General features: G+C 59.2%; 1 protein-coding gene across 1 annotated transcript in view; it reads left to right on the top strand.

Moving 5' to 3' along the window:
- Nucleotides 1-9,917, top strand: part of DHX38 (DEAH-box helicase 38) — a 36,895-nt gene that overhangs the window by 25,748 nt on the left and 1,230 nt on the right. Inside the window, exons 4-24 of the mRNA XM_019536096.1 lie at nt 68-261; nt 338-448; nt 736-895; nt 1,079-1,197; nt 1,335-1,411; nt 2,087-2,242; nt 3,044-3,205; nt 3,312-3,419; nt 4,559-4,671; nt 4,752-4,889; nt 5,111-5,297; nt 5,384-5,569; nt 5,940-6,080; nt 6,826-6,936; nt 7,056-7,172; nt 7,451-7,558; nt 7,660-7,772; nt 8,119-8,327; nt 9,322-9,476; nt 9,563-9,718; nt 9,801-9,915. Of these exons, the coding sequence (XP_019391641.1) occupies nt 68-261; nt 338-448; nt 736-895; nt 1,079-1,197; nt 1,335-1,411; nt 2,087-2,242; nt 3,044-3,205; nt 3,312-3,419; nt 4,559-4,671; nt 4,752-4,889; nt 5,111-5,297; nt 5,384-5,569; nt 5,940-6,080; nt 6,826-6,936; nt 7,056-7,172; nt 7,451-7,558; nt 7,660-7,772; nt 8,119-8,327; nt 9,322-9,476; nt 9,563-9,718; nt 9,801-9,915 (2,936 nt within the window). The remainder of the gene's footprint in view (nt 1-67; nt 262-337; nt 449-735; nt 896-1,078; nt 1,198-1,334; nt 1,412-2,086; nt 2,243-3,043; nt 3,206-3,311; nt 3,420-4,558; nt 4,672-4,751; nt 4,890-5,110; nt 5,298-5,383; nt 5,570-5,939; nt 6,081-6,825; nt 6,937-7,055; nt 7,173-7,450; nt 7,559-7,659; nt 7,773-8,118; nt 8,328-9,321; nt 9,477-9,562; nt 9,719-9,800; nt 9,916-9,917) is intronic.

Raw genomic sequence — 9,917 nt, 5'->3', positions numbered from 1 at the left:
TGCTAGGAGATGCGGGGGGTGGGTTGCTAGGAGACGCGTGGGGCCGGGTTGACAGTGCCGCCCGCAGGCACTACCGCTGCGCGCCCGCGGAGACGCCGTCGCACCCGGGTGGGGTGAGCGAGGAGTTCTGGGAGCGCAGCCGGCAGCGCGAGCGGGAGCGGCGCGAGCAGGGCGTCTTTGCCTCCTCCAAGGATGACAGGGAGCGCCGGCGCGAGCGTGGCCGTGACAGGGACCACGAGCACAACCGGCAGCGGGAGCGTGGTGAGTGTCCGGCCCTGGCCCGCGGCGTGCTGGGAGGTAGCTCCCTGTACGGTGCTTGACAGCGCTGCCCTTGTAGAGGAGCGGGACAGGAGCCACCACGGCAGTAGCCGCTTGGAACGGGATGGCTGGTCTGAGAGGAGCGGCAGCAGGAGGAGCGAGCCGGAGAGCCCCAGGCATCGGCCCAAAGGTAGTGAGGGGGACAGGGTGGGGGTGCCGGGGCAGTGGCCCAGGCCTGCTCGGAGTCGTGATCCCCACAGGGGAGCACGGAGCCCACCCCGTTTCAGCTTGGGATGCCCCACGTGGGGCTTTCCTCCTCCCCACCCCCGGAGACCAGATCCATGCTTCGAGTGTGCTGCTGGGGGCCCTCATGGAAGCAAGACTGGGCCTGGCCTCTGCTGTCTGCGGGAGTCCCCGAGTCCGGGCGGCAGGGGGCTGCAGCCAGCATCCGGCGTCAGAGTCCCACTCCCCTCCTAGATGCCGCCACGCCGTCCTGCTCGAGCTGGGAGGAAGATGATAGTGGCTACAGCACCTCGCGCCGCTCGCACTGGGAGTCGCCTTCACCTGCACCTTCCTGCCGGGATCGGGGCCACCGCACACCCTCCTCGCGGGACACGGATAGGAGAGATCGGGAAAGGTGCTGGAGGAAAGAGTGGGTGGGAGTACTGGGGTGAGAAGAGGTCGGGGCAGGCGGAGACAGTGGGGGAGGGAAATGCCCCATGGAAGTGTTGTGGGGCGGTAGGTGCCTGCCTTGCAGGAGGAGGAAGAGAGCGCTTGGGCTGCTAACTAGCAACACTTCTCTGTGCTGGTGCTGTTGCAGGTCCGTTAGGAGCAAGTACCCAGACAGGACGCCACTTCCTACTCCTTCGTATAAGTATAACGAGTGGGCAGATGATCGGAAGCACCTGGGCTCCACACCGCGGCTGTCCAGGGGGAAAGGTGAGGGGCAGGGAGATGGGGCTGTGGGGACCTGGCTCCTCTCACGTGAGGCACAGCCAAGAAGTTGGTTCCTTGGGCGCTCAGCAGAGGTCTGGCACTTGCGAGGGCTCTGTGCTGATTAGCTCATTCTCTCTCAGGGAGGCGCGAGGACGGGGAGGAAGGGATTGCCTTCGAGACAGAGGAGGAGCGACAGCAGTGGGAGGATGACCAGCGGGTAAGAGCCTTGGAGGGAGGGGTGCTGTGTATTTCTAGGTCTGAGGTCCTAAGTCTGGAGCTTTGTCCCAGTGAGGTGGCACCAGGACTGTCATGGGAGATGTCCCCTTAAAGTCTGCTGGGCAGAGCTAGTGCTAGCATGGGTGCGTGAGATGCTGGGGCAGGTAGAGCAGCAGCAGGTGCCTGCATGAGGAGAGGAGGGGGTCAGTGCGGTATCAGCTGTGGCTTCTGTAGAAAAGGTCTAGGTGTGGGCCTCGTAGACGGGTGGGGTAAGCAATCGTGGCTTGGTGCAGAGCCCGGGCAGTGTGCTCGTGGCATGGCATGGCATGGGGGTGCTTGCAGTATGGGGCCCTGGGAACGGGCTGGTGGCTTGCACGGGCTGCCTGGGGATGCGGGGGTCGGCCCGCACGGGTTGCTGCCTGGGCTCTTCCTGGGTCCTGTGTGAGCCATTGGCTCCCCCGCGTGGTCAGCCTGGGCACAGCACGCCTGCCCTGTTTCTGTGCGGCTGCTCCGTTCAGGTGTGGGACAGCCCTCCCCAGGCACCCAGCTGCACACTCCTAGGTTGGAAGCCCCCAGCCTCCAGGTGCCTGCATGTGGGCAGGACACGCAGCCTCCTGAGTCCTCCGGTTTTTTCCTTCTGCTTGCCCCTCTTCCCCTGGCTGCCATGTGTGCATAGCAAGCTGACCGGGACTGGTACATGATGGACGAGGGCTACGATGAGTTCCACAACCCCCTGGCCTACTCATCGGAGGAGTATGTGCGGAAGCGGGAGCAGCACCTTACCAAACAGAAGCAGAAGCGCATCTCTGCACAGCGGAGGCAGATCAATGAGGTAGGAGCTGGTCTTGGGCTGGGCCATGCTGACTTCTGGGGAGCTGGCCTCAACATCTGGTTCAGCCAGTGTGTGCATGTGTGTACGTGCACAGGGGTTGCAGCTCTGTGCTGGGTTGGGGCTGGATTGTGAGAGGATCTGCTGGTGTCATGGGTGCCTCAGCTAGGCAGACCTGGCACTTCTGGTTCCCTGGCGGTTGGTTCTCCATCTCCCCAGCCCTTTCTGGGGCTGTTTTCTGGATTTCTCCCTGGATCAGGGTTTTCCTGCTGATGGGCAACTCAGACCTGAGTGTCGCCTTCCAGTGCAGTCTCCCTAGAGCCCAGGGAAGCCATTGCTTGTCTTCTGCGTCGGCTAGTAGATCCGCATAGATGCACTTCAAGCTCTGCCCTGTGCTTCGCAGTGGAGCTCAGCTGGAGTCAGATGTCGTTTCAAACCTCTGACTGTTTTCCCATGGAGCTTTTGCTGATGTTTTCCCAGAACGACCCTGCCCACTCCTGCCCACATTCTCTCCCCTTCCCGTAAGGAAAGCTGTTGCCCGTAGCCTGTGTAGCCTCCTAAGTCTACGCAGCCTGGCTGCCCCACGGTCTGCCACGTTGCTGGTTCCGTTGCCTGTTGTTAGGCTGTGGAGCAGTTCTGGGCCAGTCAGAGTCCCTTTGATGATGCCTGTGGGCCGTGTTACAATGCAGCTGGGCTGTGTGGCGTCTCCCCTGTTCCCCAGCACCTGTGAAGGAAGCTGGTTAGACAGGGCCCTTGTTTGAGATGCTAGGCAGGGAGCTGATGCTGCTGCGTTTGCCGTCACAGGATAACGAGCGCTGGGAAACCAACCGCATGCTGACGAGTGGTGTGGTCCATCGGCTTGAGGTGGATGAGGACTTTGAGGAAGACAACGCGGCCAAGGTGCACCTGTTGGTTCACAACCTGGTGCCCCCATTTCTGGATGGCAGGATTGTCTTCACTAAGCAGGTGGGACTTGGCCAGTGCTGACATGCTGCCACCAGGGCGCTCTGCAGGGGCTGGCAAGGGCCTGTGGCTGGGGCTCACCGGCATCTCTCCAATCCTGTTCCCACAGCCAGAGCCAGTCATCCCGGTCAAGGATGCCACGTCAGACTTGGCAATCATCGCCCGCAAAGGCAGCCAGCTGGTGCGCAAGCACAGGGAGCAGAAAGAGCGCAAGAAGGTATGGGGCAAAGCTTGGCTGCTTTCACCTGTTTGCCCATGGGCCCCTGATGCTGGGGGCATAGGCCAGGGGCTGGACCCTGCTGTATTGGGCGCAGGACAGACAGAACAAAGTGGATGTTTCCTCTAAGCTTCCAGTTGAGGCATGGGACAAGAGGGAAAGCAGAAACAGGTAGTTGAGTCCCAAGTAAGTAACCAGGCAGTCCAGGGACTGGTAGGGCAGCCAAGGGCATCAGCTGAGTGAGGCAGAGAGAGTCTGCAAGTCTGGAAGTTCTTGGAAATCACGGGGGAGGGCATCAGGGCGGTTCACAGGTCTGGGGGTGACTGGAGCAGGGAGTTGGCCAGAGAGGCTAGCACCTAGTGAGGTAAGGCGAGCGCATGGCTCCTTCAGGACGAGAGAGCTGAACCTGGACTGTGTATCTTCGGATGAAGAGAGGCCACCCTTGTGCGTCATGCCTGGCAGGGGCTCGGCTTGCTGTTGCCCAGCCCTCTCCTTCACAGCACAAAGCTGTCGCATCCCTGGGGGGTGGAGGAATCTCTCTGCGCATGCCACCACTATGAAGTGTTCATTGAGAACATGAGTTGCGGTTTGGGGACAGAAGGTGAAGCTGAGCCAATCCAGGTGCAGACAGTCACGTCCAACCTAGGGGCAAGGAGGAGGCAGTTGCCACATCTGCATTTGCTGCAGTTTGCTTCCATGAGGAACAAGACAGGCTCAAACGTGCTGCCATTTTGTACTTGTGCTGTATGAGGAGCAGGCAGTTCTGACAGCTGCATTGCAGTCACTGACCCTGCCTTATCCTGCATCTGGAGGCCACAGCTGGCCTTGTGCTCCAGCTGGAGAGAGGACGTGGCTACAAGAGCAAGAGGGGTTACCTGCTGCAGCAGCCAGGGTGGGGCCTGGGCATGATGGCTGCTCCACTGTTGAGCGCTCTCTGTTGAGACCTTTGTCTGCCTGCTTTTGCCAGCCAGCACCCAGAGCACAGTGCAGGAGGGGACAGGCTGGGGCTGCAGAGGGTCAGGCTGGGGGCATTCTTTGGATGTACAAATGCCCACTTGATGTGTGGCCCCAGAGGGGGTGCACATGGGGGTCTGCTCCAGCTGGCCAGCCTGCGGTGACTCCTGCTCTCTGTTCTCCAGGCTCAGCACAAGCACTGGGAGCTGGCGGGCACCAAGCTGGGAGATATCATGGGCATCAAGAAGGAGGAGGAACAGGACCAGGCTGTGGCGGAAGATGGCAGAGTGGATTACAGGTAGGGGCTGCCTGGGTCTTGTGGCTGGGGGTGCAGGGTCAGGCAGTGGTCCTGTGCTCAGGCATAATTTCGTGTCCCAGGACAGAGCAGAAGTTTGCTGAGCACGTGAAAGAAAAGAGTGAGGCCAGCAGTGAGTTTGCCAAGAAGAAGTCAATCCTGGAGCAGCGGCAGTACTTGCCCATCTTCGCTGTGCAGCAGGAGCTGCTCACCGTTATCAGGTATTGTCAGGAGCCACTAGACCCAGGCTGTTGGGTGTCCTGCCTGACCATGTAGCATGTGGGGGAGAACCCCAACCACCCCTTGTGCAGTTGATGGCAGCCGATGTGGGCAAGGCTACCTTCATAGGCTACATCACTGCCTCCTTCCAAGCTGCGAGTGGCTTCTTTGGCTGCAGCACTGCTGCCCAGGAATGCAGCATGGAGCTCTTTCGCCCCTTCAGGGACAACAGCATCGTGATTGTGGTGGGGGAGACGGGGAGCGGGAAAACCACACAGCTGACCCAGTATCTGCACGAGGATGGCTACACCGACTATGGCATGATTGGCTGCACCCAGCCTCGCAGAGTGGCAGCCATGTCTGTTGCCAAACGTGTCAGTGAGGAGATGGGGGGGCGCCTCGGGGAGGAGGTGAGTCAGGCCAGGCTGGGCTGGGGTGGGAGCAGCTGTCTAAGTCCTGGCCCTGGCCCCGGCAACACTGACCTCTGCCTTCCCAGGTGGGCTACGCCATCCGCTTTGAGGACTGCACATCAGAGAGCACAGTCATCAAGTACATGACCGATGGGATCCTACTGCGCGAGTCACTGCGTGAGGCTGACCTAGACCACTACAGTGCCATCATCATGGATGAAGCACACGAGCGCTCGCTCAGCACTGATGTGCTCTTTGGGCTGCTGAGGGAGGTCCGTGCTGCAGAGCAGGGCAGGGCATGGTGGGGCCCACCATGGGCAGTGTGCAGGCTGCAGCCTGGTTTCCAGCATGGGGGATTTCAGCTGGGTGCAAGGCATGACAGAGTGGGAGCAGAGGTGGAGCAGGGCTTCTGTGCCATGTGGGAGCTTCTCTGGCTGGCCTTGCAGCTCAGCAGCCTGCAGAAGTGTTTGCCAGCTGCTCTGGTCTCGTGCTGGGCAGCAGCAGCCTGCAGGTGCTGGGCAGGGAAGCTGCAACACCCAGGGCAGGGCAGCAAGTCCTGCCCTGTGCAGCAGAGGTCATGCGTGGCCTCAGATCCCTCCAGGGCTGTATGCTTCCTGTTGCCTCTGTGCTCTCTGCCTCCAGGTGGTGGCCCGGCGCTCTGACCTGAAGCTCATCGTCACCTCGGCCACCATGGACGCTGACAAGTTTGCCTCGTTCTTTGGGAATGTTCCCATCTTCCACATTCCAGGCCGCACCTTCCCTGTTGACATCCTCTTCAGCAAGGTGCTCTGGGTGGAGCCCTCATGGCTGGGGTCATGTGCACATAAATGTGGTTTTGGGTTGCAGCAATAGAAGTGGTGTAAGGTGTGGAAAGTGATGGTGCCTTTCTGCTGGGCACTGGTCCAGTCTCATCTTTGGGCTCCACGTTTTTAAAAGGATACAGAGAAGTTAGCTGAAGGCGACAAGGGATGATAAAGGGTTTGGAAAGCAAGTCGTAAGAATAGAGGTTGAAGGAGCTGGGGATGTTCAGTTGTAGAAAAGGTGTTTGAGGGACATGATAGTAGGTTTCAGATACTTTGAAGGGCTGCCATCAAGAAGAGGAAAAGCACCTTTTCTGCCTTGTTGCAGAGAGCAGAGTATGGACCAATGGCTTGAAGTTGCAGGATCTCTTGAGTGCAATTAGCAATTCATATTAGCAATTTTTTATAGAAGCAGGTTGTTGACTGCCACAATTCCCCTGTTTTGCCTATGGCAGGTTACAGAGCTACATGTGGTGGTGTGTCAGGGTTGATGGTTGTTTTATGTAAAGTGTAGTTGTTAGATAGATGTGTCTGTGTTGGTTTGAGTGGGGCTGATTCTGCCTCAGACAGGAGTTGAACTAGCTACGAACTCTGGGAATTCCTTCCAGCCTCACTGCTCTAGGATTTTGTGGGGTTGGGACCAGAGTGAGGTGGGTTGTGCCTGGCCCTGTGGGGAGGGAGGGGTGCAGCTGGCTGGGCTCTGCTGTCAGCTGCTTCCTGCCTTGCAGACCCCGCAGGAGGACTATGTGGAGGCTGCAGTGAAGCAGGCCCTGCAGGTGCATCTGTCTGGGGCCCCTGGGGACATCCTGGTCTTCATGCCCGGGCAGGAGGACATTGAGGTGAGCTGGGGCGAGTGTCTTATGCTGCTGCCCCCTTGCCCCTCCATGGACTGCCTGATGTGGCTCCTTCTTCCCCTCCCCACACTGGCATGGTTGGTCCCCCCCTTCTTTATGCCTAGGTGACCTCTGAGCAGATTGTGGAGCACCTGGAGGAGCTGGAGAAAGCACCAGCTCTCGCTGTGCTGCCCATCTACTCCCAGCTGCCCTCTGACCTGCAGGCCAAGATCTTCCAGAAGGTGCTGCCTGGGGTGTAGGCGGGGTCACCAGGCCTGTGCTGGTGCAGGGAGGGGGAGATCTGACTGGGGTGGGTATGAGCCAGGGGTTGCTCCCCTCAGGCACAGACATTGTCACCCTGCCCCCTCCCTGCTGGTACTAGTGCTGACCCCTTTCTGAGGTACTCCTTCATCCCAGGATGCCAGCATTACCTTAGACCCTGGACTCCAGGTTTGGGGGACCCTTTTGTTTCCACCTTCTTGGGCCCAGGAGCTGAGGCTGGTGTCCGGGGTATTTACAGGCTCCTGATGGGGTTCGCAAGTGCATTGTGGCTACTAACATTGCTGAGACCTCACTGACAGTGGATGGCATCATGTTTGTCATTGACTCTGGTTACTGCAAGCTTAAGGTGAGGAGAGGGTCTGGTGGAGGTGGTTGTGGGGCTTGTGTGGGTCATGGAGCAGCTCCTCCCCTGCATTTGGGCTCATTCTGCTGCTCACGCCCCATCAGGTTTTCAACCCCCGCATCGGGATGGATGCCCTGCAGATCTACCCCATCAGCCAGGCCAATGCCAATCAGCGGGCGGGCCGTGCTGGCCGGACGGGCCCAGGTCAGTGCTTCAGGTAGGAGCCAGACCACAGCTGGTCACATTTTCCCCTGGGCACCAAGCAGATGCCTCCTGCCTCTGCAGGGTTGGCTCCAGCTGCTTCTTGTCCTACGGTTCTTTTGCTGGGGACAGGAAGGGGATGTTAACCGACAAGACAGGGCTCTCACTTGGGGTGCATGGGGGGCTTGCGCATATGCCTCCAGGGCCTGATGGCACTCTCAGCCCCAGTGCTGGGTGAGGCCCCTGGCAGTGCTTGACAACAGCCCCTGGAGCCGGGCCCTGCTGCAGTGCCCTTGCACCAGAGCGGCTGCTGCCATGGGAGGGCAGGCGGAGGGGGTGGCACTCACAGCCTTTGCTCCCAGGCTCTACACGCAGAGTGCCTACAAGAACGAGCTGCTGCCCACCACGGTACCCGAGATCCAACGCACCAACCTAGCCAACGTGGTGCTGCTGCTTACATCGCTGGGCGTGCAGGACCTGCTGCAGTTCCACTTCATGGACCCACCGCCTGAGGACAATATGCTCAACTCCATGTACCAGCTTTGGATCCTGGGTGCCCTGGACAACACCGGTACGCTGCATTTGGGGGGAAGGGGCAGGTGCCACTGATGGGGCTCCCCCGGCAACAGGGGTGAGTAGTGAGGTGGCCACATTTGTGGATGGTGCAATGATTCCAAGCTGTAAAGAGCAAGGTGGACTGTGGGAATGAGCCTGTGGGCAATTAAGTGGCAGATGAAATTCAGTGCAGATAAGAGTAAAGTGACACTCCAGGGCACAAATAGCCCAGCCTGTCCCTGCACTGTGATGGGCTCTACACTAGCAGTTACAGTGCAGGGAAGAGCTGTGGCAGTCGCTGTGAACACTTTACTGAAAGCATCAGTCAGTGCTCAGCAGGCGTGAAGGCAGCCAGCAAAGCATTAGGGATTGTTAAAAAGGGAATTGTGAACAAAACAAAGTAGCGTGATGCCTCTTTGTAAATACACGGTGCGTCCACACCTTGAATACAGTGCCCAGTCCTGGTTCCTGCATCTCAGAAAGGAGACAGAATTAGAGAAGGGCAGTGAGGATCAGTAGTGTGGAGGGGCTTCTGTGTGAGGATAGACTGAGGAGGAAGCCAGGTCTGTGCAGTTCATGAGAGATGTTGAGCGGCATGAGAAGCATTTACAAAATAAACGATGAAGAGAAAGTCAACGGGGCTTTATTATTTTACTCTCAACGCGAGAATGAGGGCTCACAAAACCTGACCAACCGATGTACTTTTCCACCCGATGTCAATACAGCGTGGGCCTCGTTGCCACCAGATGTGGTGGAAAAGGACAGTTTAGCCAGATTCAAAAAAGGGAGTGAGGGCCATGGCCTCTGGGTCAGAATGTCCTAGATCTTCAGTGCTGGAGGCTGCAAGTGGGAGAGGAGAAGCCTTGGTCAGATCAGATCACGTCACTCCCCATCAGCATCCGCTCTATGCCACTGTGCGACAGGGGAGACTGGGCAAGACAGACCTGGGGTCTGACCTGGAGAGTGGCACCTCTGATGTTTTATGTACCAGCCCTGTGTTGCTCTTGCAGGTGGCCTGACCCCCACAGGGCGCCTCATGGTGGAGTTCCCGCTGGACCCGGCACTCTCCAAGATGCTCATAGTCTCCTGCGACATGGGCTGCAGCTCTGAAATCCTGCTCATTGTCTCCATGCTCTCTGTGCCCGCCATCTTCTACCGGCCCAAGGTACCTGCTGCCCACCCCCCTCAGGAGCCTCTTGCTTCCTTCCACTGATGGCATGGCTGATCCCACGCTCTGCTCTGCACCCTCAGGGCCGGGAGGAGGAGAGCGACCAGGTGCGGGAGAAGTTTGCTGTCCCGGAGAGCGACCACCTGACCTACCTGAACGTCTACCTGCAGTGGAAGAACAACGGCTACTCCACGCTGTGGTGCAACCAGCACTTCATCCACGCCAAGGCCATGCGCAAGGTGGGGAGCTCGAGGCGGGGATGTGGCTCAGCGGGGGGCCAGAGGGAGCAGGGCAGGCCCTGACTGGTACGTGCTATGGCAGGTGCGGGAGGTACGGGCCCAGCTGAAGGACATCATGGTGCAGCAGCGCATGAGCCTGGCCTCCTGTGGCACCGACTGGGACATCGTGCGCAAGTGCATCTGCGCTGCCTACTTCCAC

The sequence above is a fragment of the Crocodylus porosus genome, unplaced genomic scaffold (assembly GCF_001723895.1).
Source record: "Crocodylus porosus isolate Cpor-Errol unplaced genomic scaffold, CroPor_comp1, whole genome shotgun sequence".
In the NCBI taxonomy this organism is placed as follows: domain Eukaryota; kingdom Metazoa; phylum Chordata; order Crocodylia; family Crocodylidae; genus Crocodylus; species Crocodylus porosus.
The sequence above is the reverse complement of the archived record's forward strand: the minus strand, read 5'-3'. Positions and strand labels throughout refer to the sequence as shown.